At 40.6% G+C, this 23,258-nt stretch overlaps 1 protein-coding gene across 1 annotated transcript; it reads right to left on the bottom strand.

The window, feature by feature from the left end:
- Positions 1 to 1,978: 1,978 nt before the first annotated feature.
- On the bottom strand, positions 1,979 to 23,258 carry LOC134548685 (cytochrome b-245 heavy chain). Its single transcript, XM_063393577.1, has 13 exons — positions 23,151 to 23,258; positions 20,700 to 20,795; positions 19,093 to 19,203; positions 15,678 to 15,762; positions 14,595 to 14,740; positions 13,637 to 13,827; positions 9,966 to 10,095; positions 8,982 to 9,074; positions 7,461 to 7,714; positions 7,018 to 7,180; positions 6,052 to 6,198; positions 4,769 to 4,893; positions 1,979 to 4,053 (listed from the first exon to the last, which is right to left on the bottom strand). Exons 1-13 carry the CDS (start codon positions 23,193 to 23,195, stop codon positions 3,927 to 3,929), a joined length of 1,713 nt encoding a protein of 570 aa, XP_063249647.1. The 5' UTR covers positions 23,196 to 23,258; the 3' UTR covers positions 1,979 to 3,926.

The following is a 23,258-nucleotide window of genomic DNA, read 5'->3' as shown; positions in this document are numbered from 1 at the left end:
AGTGAAGCTGGGGCACAGCAGCGATTAGTAGAAGAAATGGACAGGGAGAAATCAGTGGTAGCTCTCTGGGCAGAAAGTCACCAGTTTGCCAGGCAGAAGAGTACCAGCGGAAAGGGAGGAAAAGGGACCAGCAGAGGTGCAGAATGGGACTGGAAAGCATTTGTAATCTTTCAGCAAGGCTTTCAACCATTTTCCACTCCACTGTGATTAATTTTGCTGTTAGTCTGGGCTGGTTTGTGTGTGGTGAATGTAAATGAGACCAGTAGGTTGTTAAGGTCTGTACCAAATGTAAAACTGAATGACTGCTTCATGACAAGTCAGTGCTCTGGCTTGTTCTGTGCAAATGCTGCTGTTTTACACAGTCAGACATGAGGATCTTGATCCTGCCAATATTTACAACTGTAGCAACTTAATATATGCTTCTGAATTCCTTTGAGTGTATATAACTGGGTGTTTAGACACTTGGGTCTGAATTTTACAAGGAACTCATTGAAACATAAAAAATATAAGTAGTCAACATTAACTTGCTAAGAGCACTCCAAAGTAGATCAGGATCCTCAGAAAAAGTACCGTAATGAGACCTGAACATTATTTTTTTGTTGTTCAAAAATACCTTGTGTTTCACAGGCAGTTGTTAGGGTTCTTTTGTTGTTGTTGTTGTTGTTTTCATTTCCAATTTAGTTTAACCCGCCGTCTGAGAACTGAAAGGCAGAAAATCCCCACCCAGCAGGGAAAGTCTTACAAGATTTCAAAGAGGAAGACCTATTTTGCAACTGGGGTGGTTTCCCACCATGATGGTGAACAGGCACAGTAGCACTTTTTTTGTAGCCTGGAGGTTAGGAAAACTTGGATTTCATTTGTCCATACTTACATTTGGCAAGCAGGGAGCAGAGAATTAAGTGGGGCTAGATGAGGCCCAGTCATATCAAGTCCTTGCTCGAATACACCACCTGAGTGTGGCTCAGTTACATCCTCTCCAAAGCCCCATTCCAATATCCAAAGTCAAGGTGAGGCCAGGGGCAGCCAGAGCTGCCCAGTGCCCCAGAGGGTCACAGCCTTTAAATGTAAGGCTAACTACAGTGGATTGGAGAGTGAGGATATTGATGAATTAACTAACTGCTTATTTCAGATGACTATGAATGGGAAGACAGAGAAAATATTGTATAAGAAGGGAAGGAAAACATCCTAGGCTGCGGCCATAAGTGAACTTTGAATTGAGCTCCCATTAGTTGAAACAGTTCTTTTAATAACTCTTTTTTTTTTGCCCTTTTCCTTTTCTTGCCCTCAGCAGAACAACTCCCTGAAAGGTGGCTGTAGCCAGGTGGGGTTGGTCTCCTTCTTCAGGCAGCACTGACAGAACAAGAGGACACAGTCTTCAGCTGTGCCAAGGGAAATATAGGCTGCATATTAGGAAAATGTTTTTTACAGAAAGGGTAATAAAGCATTGGAATGGTCTGCCTGGGGAGGTGGTGGATTCACCATCTCTGCATGTGTTTAAGGAAAGACTGGATGTGGCACTTGGTGCCATGGTTTAGTTGAGGTTAGGGTTGGGTTGGACTTGATGATCCTGGAGGTCTCTTTCAACCTAATGATTCTGTGATTGTGTGATTTGAGTAGATAATTTTTTAGCACTGAAGCAGATATCAGACTTCAGAACACTTTGTAATAGAAGGAGGAATTTTGCAGGCAAAGCCCCAGCTGATAGCAATGGCCAGACTGCAAGCAGTGGCATTTGGCCACAAAAAAGGAGAGTCCTTAAAGCTCACCTGTAGTCCACTGCCCTTCAGGACTCAAACTACTTTGTTTCTTATATTTGTATTTCAGTGCTATTTGATTTTTGTACCCTAGATTTAAGAAAATATTAATATTTAGACCATGACTGATTGTGCATGGCTTGCTATTTTAGCAGGATTTAATACAACTAACTTTTGAAAAAAACTGACAAACTCTCACTTATTCTTTCATGTGTTTTATGAAGACAATGATTTATTAACAAACACAGAATTACTATATCTGAGTTCAAGGTGACAAATAAGCCCTGGTACACGTGTGCAGCTGGTCAGGGAATGTCACTGCAACTGACTGAGTAAGGAAAGATCTCTGGTGCTTTAAGAACAAACATGGCAATGTATAGAAAATTAATGGTGAATTAAAATACACCTCTCCAAGACTCTTCTTATGATAAATATGCTGTCTCCATGTGAACTCTTTCAATTCCTCTTTGCCCACTTTATAAGACTGTAGAAGCCTGATCACATTTCCATTAAAATCAAGGGCAAATACATCAATGCTTTTGCACAGGAGACCCTTACTATATTTCAGTAGCAATATTCACTCCACAGAAGAAGTTTCTTTAGCTGTGCTGATTTAATAGGTGTGTTTCAGACAGAATTAGGTGGATTCGAAGATGGCCCTTCTGAGGGAAAGAAGTGTAAAATTCCCCACCAAGAGTTGATCTTTGCCAATATTTGTTGATAGCTGATATTAATAAATAGGAACTGGTAGATTGTCTTTCTGAAGTAGCATTCAGAGCCTGGATAACATTTTAAAGTGCTGTAAAGGGAGAACACATATCCTGTCTGGCAAGCTGAGGTGTAAAATATGCTACATGCAACCAGATGGCTGCACAAAGTTGTCTGAAATTGCAGAAGGAGACCACAGCTTTATTCTGTGGCTGCAAGAACCTGCCAGGAAGGCCTTGTGCTGTGCAGGAGCTATTGCACGGCTCGGCTGTGGAGTTTAAAAGTCACTAAGCAGGCAACTGGGATGAATGGAAGACATGGTATACTAAACTGTGGCTTTTTCAAGGGTTTTTGCACTTGCTTTTTCAATTTTTTTTTCCTAAGCTGCTGGCTTTAATACTTTTTTTTCCCCCTCTCTTACCAGTATTAAAAGTTTTGGTTCCCTTTTTTGTTTGTTTTAAAGAACCTGTTACCTGTAGTGTCCTCACAGAGCCACTGTGCTGTGCATGGAAGCCTTGTGCACATCAGAAACTTTACTCACAGCTATTCCACAACTGTGAATAAAGTGACCACTGCTTTCTCAAAGCCTGTTTCACCATCAAAGAGGAACAGCTGAACAATAGGGCCAAAGGCACTGTTTGCATCTAAGAGTGCTTCACAAAGTATCCATTAAATCATTCAGCAACAGCTTTTTTCAGCCTTGAAAACCAGAAACGGCAGTGTTGGAAACACAAAACCTCTTCTTGCAGGGATCCTGCCCCGTGAGGTGCAGATGTGAAAGTGGGGGGTGCTCAAAGCAGCCCAGCAGTGACTCACACAGCAGGTGCAGGGCTGGCATGAATCCATCCCTGTCATCCCTTGTGGTTCTCAGAAGCCCAGGTGGTTCTTTCTCAGTTCTTCACTTTCCTGAGGAGAAGCAGCCTCTTTTCAGCTGCATGAATGCTCTCTTGGAGAGGATGTTTAAGGCTTATAGGTGGAAGTTTTCCTCTCCTAAGGAATTAGCTTTCCCAGTCACCCTTTTCCAACTCCCCTTGTTCCAGGGACTGGCTGCAGCCAGGATAAGCTGCCTCCTAATAATAAGCATTATAGAATGCTTTATTGCTTAATAGCACTAAGCTTTATCAGTGTGAATTGGCTCCCAAGAGCAAATGGCAGCCCCCAGTCTTCAGCAATCATGGTGAATAATAGGAGGGTAAAGGCAGTTAATTGAGGGGAAATCCCCTCACACAGATAAAGAAAACAGATTTCTACTAAATATCCAGCACATGGAGGGCAGTGAAAGCGTCCCTAAGGTAAAACTTGACTCTTCTACTCCACCAGAGACCAAAATAATTCCCAAGAAGCAAAGGGACGTGCTTTAGTGTAGCTGAAATATAGAAACTGGGCTGTCCTTCCCAGGCTCCAAACAGAAAAACAGATTCAGTTTTTAGGCTTTACATTTAATGACTCCCACGTGCTTGGGAGTTAGAAATTTTCTTTGTTAAAAATGAAGTGTACTCCTCGTGGATCAGCTTCTGAGTTGCTGATGCTCTGCTTGTTGAGTGTGTCAGCCAGGCCCTCAGGACCACAGAGGAAAACACCTATCCTGGAGCTGTTAAGAAAATGAAAATATGGTCAGAAACTAGGTATGGAGCAGTTGGATATTCCCCATGTGAATAATTTTTATGTTCTATAGATTTTCCCAATTACAGGAACTGAAGTAGTACTGGATGTCTATCCCCTAAACCTTATAGCCCCTTAAAACTTACTGCTGCTTCTAAAACAAATGCTGGACTAAATCTCAGCTCAGCCTTAGTCAGTGAAGACAGGTTTATTGACTTCACTGAATCAAGGAAATAGAGGTTCAAAGAGCTTACAGCACAAATTCTTGAGAGGACCTATTCTGGCTTTTTTCCTGCAGATTTTGGGTGGTTAGCTAAAGGTCATCCGTATTCAGGTTTGGTTTCTAGAGGTAGAACGTGGTTTTGGAGGTATTTAGACACCACCTGATATTCCTATCTACTTCAGCTGGAAGGATAGGGTTAGGTTTTTTCCTAAATCTTCTTCTAGTAATTAGACAATTACACTCCAAGAAGTATCTTGTGAAAAAGTATGGGGTTTTTAAAAAAATGTAGGTCAAAATAATGTGGTCAAGATCATAGATCATGTCCATGGCTGAAGAAAGAACAGAATATACCTGGAGATAGGTAAGGAAAAAAAAATGCTCCTCAAACTCAATCAGCCAAAGGAACAAGGTTGTGCTGTATGGTGTGTATGGCCATTAAACAGAGGAAGTGCACAGACACTACAAATTTGCACAGGTTTACCCAGGATGCTTCCCAGCAATGGTTTTGAACTCATTTTCCCAGTTAGGTCTTCCATACAAGGTTTTCTGTTTCAGCCCTGTAATCACATCTTTCTCTTCTTCATGATGCACTACAAAGTGAGTGGCCTGTGGGAAATGAAAGACAAAGGACAGTTAAATATGGCAGCATTGTTAAAAATCATAATGTCAATACTGATTGCATTATTTCCCTAATGAGATCATGGAATTTATGGTGTTTTGCAAGGAAAGCTAAGATTGATAAAATCCTGACTACCAGTGTCTACCCCTTCCTTCTCCCCAAACTGGGTGACCTCAAGAGTTAAAGCTGTAAAGCATTGAATGCAGCAATTAACTGTAGGGTAGGGTTTTTTCAATGAACAAGTTTAGTCTAAGAACTCTGACACAGGACTGCAAATTAAAAAATCTTTTCCCTTCAAGTACAATAACATGACTCCCTTAACCATAATGAAATCCTGCCAGTTTGTTCTCTGGAGAGCTTGATCTGTATGAGGAGGTCTTGCCTGTGTAACTTCCAGCTAGACCAGCTAAGTTAAGTAAAGCAAGGAAGAGAAGATGTGCTTAAAGGCATAAGTTCAGACCTTACAGAGTTCTGTAGCCCTTTTACATGAGACAAAAAAATTCCAGGTAGCTGTATCCCCAAGGAAAAAAATGTGGGACTTGACTTTTTATTCCTTTCTGGTTTTTTGACATTGCATAATGTGATAACTTCCTTGCTGCTCCCCTCCCTGTCTGTCCAGCTGAGCTACAGCACTTCAGGCACATGGCGAATTTTGCAACGGTGAGATAAATATAATATAAAACATGACCAAAAGTAACAGAGTAAGAGCCTTTCCTGACTCAATCCCACATTCTCAAGTGTCTGCTCCTTTGCATCCCTACAGCATCACATCAGCTCAGGACCAGAGGACTCATGAGTCTGAAACAAATTGGCTGCTACTGTTCAAACTTTGTGCATTGGCTTCTCTGCTTCCTAAAGCTCTTAATTTCATGCTTTAGGCAGCATCAGCTGTTTTAGAGACTTGTACGTGGTCAGGTGAAGTTCCTTCTGTGAGCAAAGTCTGCTCCCCACAGAGCACAGCCAGAGGAAATCAGAAAGAGTGTGCACATTAATATAACTTCTGGTGGATAACACCTGCCTGCATCCGAAACCTCTGAGAGCCAGATGGATGCCCAAGATAAAAGACCATTTGAACAGTTACAAAAACAAATTTTCTAACATTAACCCCCGTTTTATGGCAGTGATATCCTCCACTGTGTGGTTACCTGAGTTTCATCCCAGCCTGTAAGGTAGATGTTATAGCTCAGAAATTCTGCGTTATTCCTCTCCTGCATTTGAGCCTCCAGAGATTGCAAGAGGTCAGCAAACCATTCAAAGGCATGAGTGTCCCTGCAAAGCCAGTAAAAATAAATCTGGAAGAGACAAGAATGAGCTGTAAGGGGACACAGGCACTTACGTTTTCTGGGTTTATGTCTTCTGACAGAGTGAGGATTATAGAGTTCTTGTAAAAAATGTCCTGAACACTTCAGTAGAAGGGTAGGATGGTATTGAAGCTATTCAGGAATTTTGATGCTGGGAGGGTTATAAAGCTGAATGACTGACTGCAAGAACAAGGAAATGTCTTCCTATTTCTCTTCCACATTTTTAGTTTGCAATGTTTCCCCACTTATCCCCTTGTAAAACCATTTGCTAGGACATAAATAAATGATTTAGAGGTGATCTCTTTTTCTGTCTGTTGGCAGGCAAGATAAAGTAGGTAACAAAGCCAGTTCTGTTCTCTGAATATGATCATGACTGCAAAGTGTGACCCCACACCTCTGCACAGGGAGTGTCCAGGGACAGGTGGGGAGAGGAGGATGAATAAGTGGATTGCTCTTCCTCTTATGAAAAGCCTTTCTCTTTGTGCTGGGGGAAGGAATGCAATATTTGCCCAGACTGTATTCACCTTGAACTTTGTGTTTCTCAAGTAGATGAACACCACTGCAACTGGAAATCCCCAGGGCCACATTCAGGACTAGCATATGTGATTTGGCTTGTAGGCTATTTTTCCTTTATTATATTTTGTTTTAGATCCTCCTGCTTTCCTCCTGCTAACCCTGAGAGGCAACTGGGCTCTTCCTTCTTTTAGGACCCATGCAGGCCTGGAGCCAAATCACCTTTTCTGTGCCTGCACTGATTTGGGCCCTTGGCCCTTGAACAGCTGCAGGGGGCTGGGAAAGAGGACACAATACCTTCTTGAGCTTCAGGTTGGTGGCATCGTGGCAGTATTTGTACCAGACAGACTTGAGGACAGATGCAAAGGGGGTGACCCCTATTCCAGCTCCAACCAGCATCACAGTTTCATAACTGAACACGTCCTCACTCGCTGTTCCAAAGGGGCCATCCACAGCTATCCTGGAATTGGAAGTATGCTTATTAAATTAATAGTGAATGTTTGTTAACACCATTTAAAATAACAGTTAAAAAATATTTGTCTGCAACAATGAGTATTTGGACTGAATACTAGTCAGCAAAAGGAGAGGTGGAATTGATAGAAAAAAGCTGTAAAAAGGCATCTAAGACCCACATCTGTATCACGATTTAAGGTTTGTATCACTGGTGCCATCAAGTTGCTTGAGCACAATTGAAACTGGCATAGGTGTTTGTTGACTTTACCATGACTATTTGTACATACTTGGGCAATTTCCATGCCTCCTGGAATTCTTGTTTATCACAGCCACAGGCATTGAACAAGCCCTCTGTCCAGTCTCCTACGATCCGGACGTGAATGCTGAAGTAATCCTCTTCTGGAGCAGAAGTCAATGTAAATGGATGCCACTCCAGTTTAGACACTGCTGGACATTTGACAAAAATGTATTGTCCAACCTCCATCTTGAAGCCTTTCTTCATCATCTGGAGCTCAATTGTCTTGAAGGGATGAATGACCACCTACAGTGAGAAGAGCAATGGGAAAAATAAGGAGAAGAAAATGTCTGTCTACACTGATCACTGATGTATCTCACTGATGTATTTCCATCCACCATCACTAACATCATCCTGTGCTATGAGAGCAAGGGAAGCAGGTGAAACTTTCTTCCTAGCAGAACTGAGAGTGAGGAACAGCACCTGACAGGCAGATGAAAGCCTGGTGATGTTTTGGTTGAAGTGTTTTCTCACACCATGATTGCAGTCACTCCAAAGGGGACAGGCCAGGCTGGCACATCTTGTAACACGTCACCAGATCTGTGTGTGCACATTGTGAATTCCAGATAGGCCTTACCCAGTGGCACAGAGCACAGAGTTAATGGACCTGACTGTAAATACAGGGGCAAAAACATAGGGCTGTCCTACAGATATTGGATAGGTAGTACCACTGGAAATTGATGTTTTCTTGTTTTAGCTGAGTGAGACCTTGACTATTCTTTAGAAACAATATTCTAGAACCAACATCAGTAATTGTCACTATAATTTTTAATCCTAAAGTTGTCTGCCAAAAATATTTTCATTTTTCAAAAGAGATTTGCAAGAGGGAAAATCAAGTTGCTCTCTTTCTTAATTTAGATATTACCAAATTTTACCAAAATATTACAGGATATTTTGGTAAAATTACCAAAAGCACACAAATATTTAGGAGTCTTCCAATGTGTCAGAATCATTACAGAGCATGGTAGAGACACCTAATGTCATCTTCCAAACCCTGCTATGATCTGAACAGGGTGTGTCCTCAGGATGCAGCACAGTGCCATGTGAGGAAATTACACTGGGAAAGGCCAGGACAGTTTTCATATATTTGAGCTTAGTGCTGTGCTAATTTGGCTGTCAGGCTTTCAGGATCAGTGTTGATATCTCTGCAACAAACCATGGGAATGAAAGATTTGGATATATAATATAAACATGCTCTAACTTGTTTTCAGGGGTCATTTGTTCTGTGCTTTAAATTAGTCTCAAGTCCGTGGAATTTCTTCACTGTGGAATTCTTCACCTATTACAAAGAAAATTCATTTTTTGCCTAAGATTCAGTCCTGTGCCTTAGATAACTTCCTCCTCTTGCTCACTTTTAGAGGCTACATTGGGATTTTAGATGTTGGCATCATGACAGTAGTCAAAACATTCCTTCCACTGATAACTTTGGTATGTAGGAGCCTCTGTCTTTGCTGCACCATTTGGAAAAGAAGGTGATGCTCTGCCTGGTGTTAAGTGCAGCATCAGCACTTACCTTTGTGATCACAACCTTCTGCTGTGACCTCCAAAACCGCACCAGCCGCTCACACAGGTACAGGAACATGGGACCGACCACCCACTTCCATGTCTGTAAGCAGAAGAAAACCAGTCAGGTGATGAAGAGCATAGAATCATAGAAAATTTTGGGTTGGAAGAGGTCTTAAAAATCATCTAGTTCCAACCCCCCTGCTGAAGACAGGGACACCTTCCACCAGACGAGCTGGCAATTTAGATCAAATCAAATCCTGGAAATTCTGTAAGCAGAGGTGAAGTTCAATCTGTATCCTTTATTAAAAAGGTTAGGGAATCCTTAAGATATATGATAGTTTCAAAATTCTTGTCAGAGTGGAAATTTCCTTCCCCGTTGAGTGTTGCAGCTGGCTTTTTAGTTTCTACTAGAATTACAGCAAGGTATTTTCCTGTAAGTAATTTTGTCTCTGTAAAAAAGAATGTAACTAAGTGAAATGTGGAGTAAAACTCTTAAGTTATTATTGACTCCAGTCTGTATTACTGCAGGAAAGGATGTGGTTTCTGTTAACAGATCAGTCTGAAATGTAAAAAAAATCAGCCTGGTTAGTCAATAAAAGCTGAAGTTTCAAATCTGTATTTCCAGGGTGTTATTTCCTGCTAATGATCATAAGTCCATTAATAATGTTCAACTATTGATTATGAGAATTACAGCACTTTCTAAGTATCCCCAGGAGCAGTTTACTTTTTGGATAAAAAGTTCTCAGATATGATTTTCTCTTTTGCTTTGTCTGTCAGATGTGCTTATTTTACAGCACACTTAAAGTGAATTTACTGTCTGGAGTCCATTTCTGCCTAAAACCCATTGTGTCAAAATCTCTTGCTTCATGCAAAGGAAGCTGCCACTGAAGAGTGCTGAGGGTTGTGTGGCTGTTTTTTTACGCAAATTAAGAAAAAATAGCAAAGTGTAAACATTTTCTATTGTATTTACACACAAAGCAGCTGCTCTTACCATAGGAGGATTCCCTGAAAACTGGGGGATTGGGCAAGCCTCACTCTTGCCCCAGAGACTGAAGTTCTTGTGGCAAATCTCTGGGTTATGTTCAGCCAGACTTTCAGCTGTCTGTCCCCGTACAATACGACTGGGAAGAAAGGAAAGATCATTAAGGCAATGAAATGAAAATGAAAGTATCTGTTCCTTCTTGTTATTCTGTTTATGTACTACGCTACTTACACTGAGTTGTCAACTTCTGCACTGCTACAGCTTTGGTACAGCTTTACTGCTCTAATCTATCCACAAAATTACCACTAAAGAAATAAAAATAGGGAGGGAAGGTTGCGGAATAAAGTCCTGATTTCAAGAATAGGTGAGGAACTGAGACTTATATCCATTACCACTTCCAGGATGTGGTCAAAATTAGAAAGTTTAATTCTTTTCTGAGTTATCCTACTTTTTTCTCCAATTAAAAAAAGCCTGACCAAAAGAATAAAACAAATAAAACTACCAAAACCCAAGACCTGGAATGGACAAGTAATCAATTTGCTACTGACCACTACAGAGATTATTTCTGCTGTTTATTTTAGAATTGTGGAGGTACCTTTCCATCACACTTTCTTCCTTTGGCCCTTCCTCTCCCTTTAATGCTGTGGAGCAGCTGTTCAGGTGCTATGAATGAATACAGATGCTTTTGACATAACCAGCTATTGTAGCTATAGCAACTTGCATCAGCTGATTATCTAGACTCAATACTCTTGCTTGGTTTGTTTTTTGATTATTTGGTTGCTGTTGTTATTTGTTTCAGTATAAAGAATCCTGGCTGATCCAGTACAATTGTATTTCCAGTGGCAGAACTGCTACAGAGAGGTAATTTCAGTTTTGAGGGGCAAAAGTCTATTCTCTTTCTCTATTTCCTGCCTCTCCCTGGAGTTCTGCCAACCTCAGATCTTATCAGAAAAAATGCAGATTAAGATCTGCTGAATTTTCCCTAGAAATAGTCTGCTTCTGATCAGGCTGTTCAGTTTTATGCCAATGTGATTCTTTGATGTCTTCTCCCATGACTTCTCTCTCTGCTCTTCTAGCTCAGTTTCTGTGGACTAGACTACATTTCTGATATTTCAAAAAACCCCGTGGTATCTAAGCCATACACATGCCTAGCTTTACATGACAAATTTTTCAGAGGGTTGTTAGAAAACCTCTGCACAGTGTTGAGAGATAAGATATTGCTCAAAAATATTACTAATGAAGCTCTTCTTCATTAAATGTTTGATTAATATCCTGTCTGAAAAATAAAGGGAAGGAGTGACACTGTCCCAGCAGCATCACGAGTTGCAGTCTGCAGGAACATCAGCAGTTACAGTTCACTTCCCCACGAATGACAACGGGTTCAGCTGAGCCGCCTCTGGGATGAGTTACAGGAACAGGAGGAGCCCATTTCCCCCACTGCCCACCCCATTGCTTAAGGGAAAGAGGACCTGGGGGTTTTTGCCTTGCCCTATGCTCAGTTCAAGGTTTGACAGTGTCAGTACCTTGTAGTGCAAGAGAAAGAAAAAGCTTATTTCCCCTTATCAGTCGGTGTAGATGCTCTTTCTAGTACTGCAATTAAGCATTCAGCAGTATAGCATTATAATGACTCCTTTTTTGGCTGAAGGTTTTCCTTTGACTTCAAAAGAGTGAACTGCACCTCTCTGCTCCCTCCTCTTTACATTTACTGTGTTGGGAAATTTGGGAGATTTTTCTGTGACACACTACTCATGCACAAATAAACACCAGTGCTTTAAAAGTGCTGTAACAGCTTGTAAAAGACAAGAGTTATTGTAGAGTCAAAGAATTAAAACACACAATGGCTTGGGTTGGATGGGACCATAAAGATCACCCATTTCCAACCCCCCTGCCCAAGTTTCACTGGACCAGGTTGCTCAGAGTCCAGTCCAGCCTTGCCGTGAACAATTCCAGGGTTGGGGCAGCCACAGCTTCTCTGGACAAGCCGTGTCAATGCCTCAACACCCTCACAGTAAAGAATTTCTTCCTAATATCCAATCTAAACCTACTCTCAGTTTGAACCCCTTCCCCCTTGTCCTGTCACTCTGTGCTCTTGTAAATAGTCTCTCTCTCTATTTTTCTTGAATCTGCTCCTTTGATGTTATCAGTAACCTTTGACTCAGCTTTCTGTATATACAAGGATGTGTGTTTGTACAGATATATGTGTGACAGCCTTCCCTCCCCTGAGATAAACTGGCATTTATGTCTCTTCCTAACATGTTGCTTTGAGACTGTAGTTCATACTCATTCCATGACATCCATCTTTGCACACTCAAGATGCCTTCCATGAGTATAACAAGCCCGTCTCATATTCCTTAGTGTATTTCCTCTGAACTCAAAATGTCATTATTACCTTGAAGGCCAAATAAACAAGGTCACTGAGTTCACAGCTGGATAACATCCTTCCCTCTACAGATGAGCATATTTCTATGTATATCTGCTTCCAAAGGGTAGCTGAACTTTGCTGACAACCACTGCTGCCCAAACTCTTTTCATTCCAGTACAATTAAGATTGTGGGAGTACAGTGAACATGGAAGGAAATAAAAACTCAGCTTTTATATAATATATGCTCTCCACTGGCCTTTAGAAAGGGCAATGCTTTCTTTCTGATAGCATTGTGTAGTAACTACTGGCAAGTTCGGACATTCTGTCAGTAACTATACAATGTTTGCTGCAGAAAACATGAACCATTTGTTCTTTTCCTTCCACAAGTTTTGCTCACACCATTTCCTTGTTATGAAAGTTAGAATGAACAAATATGCCAGGAGCGAGTCCTATCTGCTTTCTATTTTTGTTCTTCCTGTTTTACTTTAATTTCTGTCTTTTTTATGGCACTAATGGACTGTGAGGAAGTGGTTTTGAATAGTCATTTTTGCTGGGCATTTTTAAAGCACACTTTCTATTGCATGTAAGATTTCCTTTAAAATGGGCAATATAGTGTAATTATGAACTATCAAAATGTAGCTTGGATACTTGAGTCTTTTTATTTTTATTTGCCAGTTCTTTGGTTTTATAAAATGGATCCAAGGTTCATTTTTCTAAGTGCTAGAATTGTGTTTGTATAGTGCTAAAACTGTTTCATTAGGGTTTTCTTTCAGAAGAAGACATGGAATGAGGCAACGGCAGAAAAAGATGTTTGGCATTTGAAAGTTAAAAAATTTTACAAGTGTCTATTTCTAAGTTGAAACAGCTAAAAATCTATTCTTAAGTGCTGCTGATATTACAAATTCATCCAAGCCTGAAAAATAAATCCATATTACTACAGTTTTCATTATCCAATAAGATTCTAGAGTCTATGTAATTTTTATACTGAGATCTCCTTACATGCATGTGTGAGATGCAATTCCTTTTAGGACTGAAAGGTAAATTAACAATTAGAAATAGAAACCTTGGAAAAGTGCTTTACAGTTAAGATATGAGAAGAAGTTGAATACCAGTGAGCTTAAGTCACATGAAACCTCCTGTGTGTGGACAGCTTGTTGCATGTGAGAGCCTCTTGACTCTCAGAGCCTCTATTGGCCCATCAGTACCATCAAAAACAACTGCTGCTCAGTGACAGAAGTCCCTATACTCATCTGTGAAGTGGGCTTTAAATAAAGATTCTGTAGTTATCAGATATTTTGTGATAAGTGCAAATACTCACCCAGCACCATGGATGACCAGGCCAATAAAGAAGATGACAAAGAGATGGTGGGTGTACCAAAACACTTCGAAGTACGACCTCCGGATGGTTTTGGTGCTTGAGGTGATGATGAGGATGAGGGCCAGTGTGATGACAACCCCAGTGATGCCAGCCAAGTATGTGAAAGCCACATAGAGACCCCCAATGGGATTCTGTGAAATAATTGCACACATTGGTCTAAGGAAGGGGTTGCACCAAGGTGGTGCATTTGAACCACCACTCACCAAACCCATTACCTTGTTACAAGTCTTTAAGTCATCTGATGCCAAAATCCCACTTTGTTTTTGTTGCACTGCACATTTACCTTTACTAAGGTAATTGGAAGTAGAGAGAAAGGGTTTTCCATGAATTAACACACCAAACATGGTTTGTTACTCTGCCATGGCTCAGCAGGACTGGTTTGGGGAAGGTGAATACATTTGCAAGCTCTGGTGTTAAGAGCTGGAGTCCTACATCCATATTTCAGGAGCTAAATGAAAATTCTGCTTTCCTCTGGTGTTGCACAGCTGTGAGACTCATAACTCATGCAGAGTCTGGATGCTCAGCGCTCTTCTGAGGAGTAGGGAAGTCCCATTTCTTTTTCCAGACTGACCAGAGTTTAAGTCATCCAACTTCAAAACTTTTGCCTTGATTTCTGTGTACTTTTCTGAGTGCCATGCCTAAATCAGAACATTGCTTTACAAGGTATTTTTTTTACATAATGTTTTAAAACTGCTTTGAAATCCTCAGGTGAAAAAGTTTTAAGTACTACTAAAGTTCAGCAACGATGTTACTGGCAAATACAGAAGAATGGATTGTACAAGGTTTTTGCAAGATGGCCCAAACCCAGACTGCGGACACCAGCAACAGGCACTCTGCTAAAATGATCTCATATAACCACCAAAACAACTCACTAAGCAACCTAAACACCTTCCCTTACCGGAATGGTTCTTCTGAAAAAGTTGACGTAGCTTTCATCTGGTTTGTCTCCCAGGCCAGAGAGCACAGCTGCCAGAGTTCCTTTCTCCTCAACACGGGCTTGCACGCTCCACTCCACGTTGAACAAGTGTGCAATGGTGTGAATGGCTGGGAGGGACACCAAAAGAATTATCAGCACTCACCACAAGTACTCGGTGGTTTTGGGTAACATTTGGAACTTTGCCACATTTGTCAACTGCAGCTTGAAAGCTTTGCTGCTCTTGCCTTCCCCATCAAAATTTCAGATCACTGATGCGTTTTACTGTTTAAGTTTTAGCACCTGAAATTTAAAGGTTTTGGGTGGGGAAAGGAAAGAAGTAAAGGGAAATTTCCAGTATATTTTTGTTCAACAAAGGTTTTCAACAATTCAAGTAGTAGTACCCCAACATATGGGAAACTGAAACATGAAATGGCTTAAATTATCTGTCAGGATCATCCTCATCCAGGACTTCTGTAACACAGCTGAGAAGTGAATCCGGATTTTGTTGAGGTCACGTTTGGTAGTGCTGCTTTATTCTGCAGTTTTGCTAATGATCATTAGTAATATTCTCACTGGGCTGAATGCATCCAAAAGCCTAAATTAGCTGAGGTGTTCACACAAATTCCACTACATGTAAGTAGGGTAAAGTTGTACAGTGTTTTTCAAAATTTGAAGCACTTTCTATAAGCAGATACTTATTTACCTTCAAAACAAGTCCAAGTTTTTTAGATATCTTTTTAAAAATAATTTCTATTATTTGTTTCAGACATGACAGATAAGAAATAAATCTAAACAAGAATTAAATACAGCTTATCTGGTTCTCAGGGCATTACTAAACAACCTTTATTAAACCATCAGAAATGGTACTGACAGTTCAAAATAAAGACATTCCTTCTTATCTTTTGCTGTCTGACACTTGGCACATATCTGGAAACTGATTTAAGTCCACAGTGACTCCTTTAATGAAGTCAGGTCTCTGCCCATATCCTTAAGAACTTGAATGCCACCTGGATTCCACATAAAATACACAAGAAAGCAATAAAAAAGAAACATTAGAGTACGAACCGGTGTGAAGGGCAATCATCCAGGCCACCATTTTGTGAAAGGTGAGGTTTCTGTCCAGCTGTCGCCTGATGCGGGTAGAGCAGCACTTTGGGTGGAAAGAAAAAGGTACTTGAAGATTATTTGGGTTGTCTATGCACACTTTCTAAAGGCAGGGGCAAAACCAGAAGCCCTGAGCACATTGGTATTGCTAGGAAAAATTTAGAATTCCAAAATATAAACAAAAACATTTCTCCTTGTCTTTCAGAAAACAGGAATTCCAGATTATATTTTAATGCGTCCCACTGAAACAAAGTATTTGACAAGGAGAAGAAAATTAACATCCCATATGACAAAGGAATGCATATTATCTGTTTTAAATTGCACATTATAAACAAAAGGAGGGATCACAGTCTGCCATGGCAAGGTGACTGCTTTGGTAGCACCAGGATCCTATTGTGGTTCATGATCTAGAAACAGGCTGCAAATTTGGGTGTAACTGTCTCAGGGAGCTCCCACCCCAAACATGTTAGTGTCACCTAACACCTATCATGGCAGTGATATGAAGGCATTCCTTCCCCAAAATAACTGGGTTTACTTCCCAGGCATTCACTTACAACTTCATCTTGGAGTTACCCAAAAAGAAACAGCAAAAATCTCTGCAGCTACAAACCAAAGAAATTAATTCTCAAGAAAAACAGAATGATATTTTAATTACTAGTAACAATGGGTTCCTAACAGGCCCCATCTGAATAGTGCTGCAGTCATTGGGAGTTTTCCTAAAACCTCAAGTCACTGTAAAGCTGGCATTTGCTGTCTCCACACCATAGAAGGCATGATTGTCATGTGTTGTAGGTTTGCTGACTGGATAAAGGGAAGAAAACACTATGCAAACTACCACAAATATTTCCTCACAAGAGGCAAACACTCTGGGGCTGTCACAATAACTTCAGACTATCATAATGACCATGAGAAATTTGGAATTTCTGTATCACCTATATTGAGAGTCAATACAAAAAGATTGTAGAATGAAATGTGGCAGTGCTTGACTCCCTTGCAAAAACCACTTGATCTAAGAAGGGAAGGCTAAGCAATGGCAGAGGGCTCCAGCTGTCTTCAGTCATGAGGTTCATTAAGAACAGTGAATACAGCAATGATGGGAATGCAGAACACAACACAGCCATCCTTCAATTCAAACCAAATAATTTCATAATGTGATTTCTGGGTGGCAGGATGGAGAGGGCAAGACTTTTCAGTACATTCCCATTGAACGCTGGGTCTGAGCAATTCTTTCCTCTACTTGACCCCAATGACATTGCTGTTGGGAAGGTCACTACTCTTCCAGTAAGTTATGTGACATTTAAATGATTTTTCTTATAGACCTTCCCAGTGGTTACTTGCAGAGCATAACAAATTAGAGACAACAGCACAACAAGTATAAGCATCTGTCCCCTGTGCTAAGGCCACCGCAGTGCTGCCACTGCCATTGGCTCACTGGGCCGTGTGTGTTTTGCTTAAGATCTAAAATTACATCCTTCCTGAGGTGTAGCTTTACTGCAAAAAAGCAGCTGGGGCTGAACAAACACCAGCTGTCTAAGAGTCCTGTCCTGTGCCCCTCCCTGCCCTCCTTTCTCACCCTCAGAGCCCTTTGCTTCCTCATTCCCAGCTATCAGCAGGAATGGAACTGTACCTCCCAGCCTGGGACTCCCTTTTATGCTGGGTGTAGCCTGAGTGACTCCACCACAGTGCCCAAGGCAGGACTGACTCTGTAGCATGAATACCACGGGGGACAGCTTTCCCAAGATCTTGGTTAGAAAAGTTAAGTGATGCATGCTAGGAGAGGAGCAATTCAGGACAAGTAGTGCAAAGTCCCAGCTGGAATACAGTTCTCAACACACAGAATCAGGTTTTGGCCTTCCAGTAGTCTCCATATGTATCCCCAGCTCTTTCACTGCTTTGAGCTCAGCAGACCTCTGCCCAGCTTGCTTTTACCTGTGTAATCTCAAAAATGCCTTATATGATCAAGAGCTCGTCATTATTTTCCATTTGCATTCATCGATAGCAACATTAATTCTTTCTATATGTATGTTCATTATTGACTTCTGCAGCCAGAGGATTCAGCTCTGGATTTTGGCTGATACTTGCTGATCTACCTCAGGGCAGGGCAATAACAGCTTTAACCCTGCAGCTTTATCCTGTTTCCTTTTACATGAACTGAGGGTATGGCTGTCTGTTTTGTAGCATCTAAGAATCTGAAGGAGTATGGAAAAAGACTGAAAGCCTGACATGTATTTCCAGTTTTATATTCCTAAGTGTTATTCCTTAGAAGGGCTATAGCACCGGCCTTGCTCCTAAATGTAATTTAAGAGTTTAATGTGGCAGGCACATCTCATATATTCAGCCACACTCCTTGTGGGATGTATGTACTAGATGGAAGTACATCCTGTTTTGTCTCTGGTTATTTTCTTATTGCTTCATATCCCACTTTCTTCCCTTATGAAGGACTCTTGAAACACTGCATCTATTTTATCACTTCCTCTTCTGCTCTGCCTTTTCAGCCCCCATAAGCTGCCTCATTTGCATTAAAAAATTTATACTGGGTTTAGAGATGAACAACAACTTCTGGGAACTGGTTTTGTTGATGCTTATCTTAAAAGTGTCCAGAAAGAAAGGATCATTATACATTTGGAAGGACAATTCATGAGCTTGAGAAGAATATTGCTTTTTCACTGGACCATGCCCTGTACTGTCTGCATTATTCTGCTGTAATAGCCAGAAACCAAGATTTTGGCAGTGTGATAGAGTCAGGAAGCCTCTCCAGCTGTCACTTAGAATCAGTTGTCCTTTCCTTAGTGTCAGTTCCTCAGTGCTGTATATAACATTTGCATTTGGGAGCTAGAACAAGTCAAAAGGCCTGTGAATTATTTAATCTGAGATGGAAATGCAATTCAGATGGAACGAAAGTAATTTATGAGCCAGCTAAAAGAAAAAGTCCCATTCTGAGAGTCTATAAAAGACTACATTTACCTTAAGGACTGAGCATGCAAAGACAGACAGGGGCTAATATTTCCCTCTCTAAGTGGGTGTAGCATCAGTGACAAACAGTGGGTATGTGTGAGCACCAACAGTTTCTGCCAGCCAGGGCAGGACCATGCCCAGGAGGCAGCTAAAAAGGGAGGACTCAGAGCAGACCAATTCTAAAAGCCAAACTCTCAAACTAAAGCTAAACTCAAAGCTAAACTCTCAAGAGAGCTCTAGATACCCTGTGGGCATTAGACCTCTGTCTTGCTCATAGCAAAACAGGCTTATCTGCTGGTTATAAGAGGACATCCTCAAAATAAACTATATTTGGGGAACTTGGACAAAGTTTCTTGGTATATTTGCAAGTCTGTTTAGGTTATTATCTTTCATAAATTTTGAAATTCTTTCTTCATCTTACCGCACTTGATCCTCTGAGGAAGGAGAGCAGGTTTCGACACACTGGCAGCAGAATCAGCATGCAATTGAAATTCAGGCAGGCTGCAGGGGCCCTTGCAAGAGCCAGAGCACGCTGTAATTAGAGAGATGCTGTTATTAAACCCATTACTTAAGACATTATCCAGGGCATGGATAGGCACAGATTCTGTTTATGTATTATATCACAACTTGTAAGGAGTGTGAGATCCAGAGTTCACATTTACACCACAAATGCTCAGTGGAATCATGCTCTGGTCAGTCACACATATGTGCAGGCAGAACACACTCCTGCAGACAAACAGACACCTCCTGTTTGCAGTTTTGAATTAATATGGTTGTATAAAAAGCTCCCTGTTATGTCTGACATTCAACAGTCAAACACAGGTGCAAATCTACACCATTAGCAGAGTTTTGTGTCCCAAGGTTGCAAAGAGTCTGTGGTTTCAGTTGGTGGGGGTTATGGTAAATGGACAGCTTATAAGAGAAGTAGTTCAAGTTCTCTTTTAGTAAAGGAGTCTAAGTAAATTTGTTGCGTCAGCAGTTAGGAATCTGTTTCCTTAATGTTGGTCTTTACCTGAATTATTATTATATTGGTCTTATTATATTTGTCTGAATTATTATTATATGATGGTCTTCACCTGAATAATTATTATATTATTATCTATACTCTGAATTATTTAATATTTTTGAACTGTTTGAAATTAAGGAATAATGACCACATTAATCAAAATGAAGGGAAGAAAAATAATGATTTCTCTCCTTGCATGGATTGAGACCCTTTTAGGTTTTAGATCACAGCTGTTTGGGGTTACACTGAGCTCCACTTACCCAAGCACGAATCTCTGTGACTTCAAAGGCAACTACACCATGATTGCAAAGGACAGGATTTGATCCACAGATCAGAAGCTGTATTCAGAATGGGATTTCATGCTTTGTAGAATTAAACCACAGCTTTGCAAACCTTGGGTAAAATGCTGTGCACTGTAATCTGAAGCTTAGGCTGATTTTGATGTCTGTGATCAGGGTTTTAAAATATGCGAACAAATTAATTTTCCCTGCCAATTGGTCATGACCTGTGGTAGTTTTGGAAGCAAGTTTGTAGTAGGACACATAATGCTGCATAAACCAGTTGGATTCCATGGAATAGCCCAGGATCCAGGATCACTTCACTACCTGACTACCACTCACATTCTTGATGAATATAGAAATGATGATTGCTTTTCAGAGCCAATACCTTTATAAACTATTCATGCTCTGGAAAATAATTGCAAGGAGAAATGACTGCACAACAGTTCAAGGGCAATATTTTATTCATCTTTTGCTTAATAAATTAGCCACAATTAATGCTTGATTTAATTACCAGGAGCATAATAGTTGATTGAAAACATCTTTAGAACAAGATGTCTCTATTTTGTGTACCAGCTTTCTGTTCAGAAGCACTGAACATCTGCCTGCATTCAGTTATCTGCTTGCACGTGACTTCTGCATGAGCCTGCTGCTCCAGCCTCTAGATCCAGTTTTGATCATCTAAAACTATTCAAAACTGCTGTGTGCCCTGTCTGTGCCAAAATGAGAATGTCTTGTACTTACGCCAAGGAGCACTCTGGTGTAGAAAAATTTTGGAGGGACATCATACACAAGATAGTACCACCAAAAGAGGAAGACATTTAAGCCCAGCCACACAATCTGAAAAAGAATTAAACAGGAAGCTTACAGTTTGTTAGAAATAATCCATCTGAATTTACACAGTTCAAGATGACTGACACAGTCAGTTATTTCCCTGTGCTCCTGTTTGCACACAGAGCTGTACTGCAGGGTATAAAGTTTTCAGCAGGGGTGACAGAAATCTTTCTGGTGTAAATAGGCTCTGATGTGTGGACACAGGGTACAGGAGTGGCAATAGACCAAAATACAGCAATGTGCAGCTGAAACATTTTCATAAGAGCTTAGGCTTGGTTGTATCAGGGCTGTCACATGACAAGTGTTTAATTCTGAGTCCAGTTAAATCTCCAAATACCACTGAAGGTTAGGGACTCTTCCAAATGGAAATTCCACAGGCACATTAATCTACATGATAGGAAGACTTGGAAGCTGTGACAAAGAACCTTGATATCTAAATTTAGATGGGCTAAATACATACACATAGGGCTGAATTAAAGGAGAGGGTCTGAAATCAATCAGCAGGGAATATTCAACACAGGCCTTTTGGTAGCATGTAGACTACTCAAAACCAGGCTTCTCTGTAGCTGTACTGCAGAATTTTCTCACATTTACACATCCTGAGGAGCAGGTTTTTTAGGGAAAGACATGTTATTGTAGCTCTTAGGGAGCTACAAGTCCATCTGGCAAAAAAGACCACAATAAATCTGGATATTTGCCCTCCTGGAACTGGTTGGCTGATTTCACATCCCATATTGAAACAAATCTGTATCAGTGCACTCAGTCTAAGCAGTTTTACTAAGTGATGCATGAAAACAGAAAGTAAGTCTGAGAACTGGGAAAAAACCCAGAAAAGGTGATGTAATAGTTCCTTGCCCCTTCTAACCCATATATTTTGCCAGTTCTTTGGCTCAAATAACACTGTAAAAAACCTTGGGATTATTTCAGATCTTGAAAACGTAAATAAATACTGGGAAATGAAGGGATTTCCGTCAGGGCAAGGCACTATATAGGAAATCCCCAAGTCCTCATTAAAACGCCAAGCCCATCTCTGGATTAAGTGCTTAGGATATCTATTAAAAGTGACAGTGGCACACTCTGGCAGCATGTTTCTGTTTTGTTGAGGTACATCAGTAGGAATTGTGTCTGTCCTGTTTCTGTCAAGAACTGGACAACCCTGTGCCTGCTCAGTGTGCAGTAAAGATGTAGAGGCCAAAGCAGAACACTTAGCTGAGGTTTCCAGTGTTAGTTTCCTTCCCTATTACCCTGACCTTGTTATAGCTTTGAGGTTCAAAAACCAGATTCCTTATTTGAGCAAATAAAGACTTCTTACTTAATTCTTTCAATATTTCAGTTCTGGTGGTGGAAAAAAAAAGAGAAAGAGCCAGAATTCACCTCTTGGCAGTTTCAACTTCCTCAAGTCATTGAAGGTGCCAGCAAACACAGTCACTCCCTTTCAAAGCACTGAAGTGCCACAGCTATGGGATTACGTTCCTAAATTACAAGGTCAAGCACTGATTGCTCATAGAGCAGAAAAACTTTTTGAGATAAAGATGCTTACATTTCAGTCACCACAAATATGCAAATTCTATGCCTTCTTTTTCTTCCTCTCTCCTCTTCCTGTAATACTTATATTTATTAACAACAGGTAGCCACAAAACCTGAACTGCTCTTACATTTTGTTTTTGTATATGTTTTTAATACGTATATGTATGTATAGAGGTACAATATATGTATAGAAGTATACCTTTAGCTCTGATATCACACTGTGAAGTAAAAACAAAACACTAGAATATAAACGTAGTTTTCTCCAAGGAGGACTGCCCTGCCTTCTCTTTAGCACTTGTAAAGTCAAATGGGATTTTCCATACTTTTAAATCTTGCTCAGAATTAATTTAACTCATTTTCACAGCCCCTCTATGCAAACTGCAAACAATCCAATTCAAATACTAGTTGTCTTAATGAAGGATTCATGAATCTCTGCTCTAAATTCTTGCATCTGACATTAATAAATATTTTATAGCACCAAGACACTGTACTTTCTGTTGCACACACTTCTGTTCATAAAAGTGCAAGAAAGGGTGATTGTTTTAATTGCTTTCTCTGTTGAAGTGCACATAGTTGAGTTTTAAAGTTATTTGTTTTAACTGAAGTATTTCTAACAAAGCAAAGTTAATACATGATCATTTCTCAGTTAACAATGAAGCAACTGAAATACCAGAGAGCTCCTGAAAAATTATTCCCTTGAAGCATTTCCCTGCATTTGCTGCCCCAGTTTGAGCATAATCAGGTGCATCTTTCACTGGCACAGTGAGAACTGCTTAGCACAGCTTTCTGCAGGACTTTTCACTAGACACAAATCACAACAAAAATTGTACTTACAACGACGAAGATGGACAGTCCTTCATTCTCCACCCAGTTCCCCATGGCTGCCTGAGATGTGTGTGCACAACAGCCCCTCTCTCTCTGGGACAGCCTCTACGTCTTCTG

Source organism: Prinia subflava, chromosome 3 (assembly GCF_021018805.1).
Source record: "Prinia subflava isolate CZ2003 ecotype Zambia chromosome 3, Cam_Psub_1.2, whole genome shotgun sequence".
NCBI lineage: Eukaryota > Metazoa > Chordata > Aves > Passeriformes > Cisticolidae > Prinia > Prinia subflava.
The sequence above is the reverse complement of the archived record's forward strand: the minus strand, read 5'-3'. Positions and strand labels throughout refer to the sequence as shown.

Excerpts from the sequence above, each read along its gene's own strand:
- LOC134548685 (XM_063393577.1), bottom strand. The coding sequence starts at position 23,195 with ATGGGGAACTGGGTGGAGAATGAAGGACTGTCCATCTTCGTCGTT. Across the intron at positions 20,796-23,150 it reads GACTGTCCATCTTCGTCGTT|ATTGTGTGGCTGGGCTTAAA; the intron begins GTAAGTACAATT and ends ATTCTTTTTCAG. Across the intron at positions 14,741-15,677 it reads GATGATTGCCCTTCACACCG|CCATTCACACCATTGCACAC; the intron begins GTTCGTACTCTA and ends TGTCCCTCCCAG.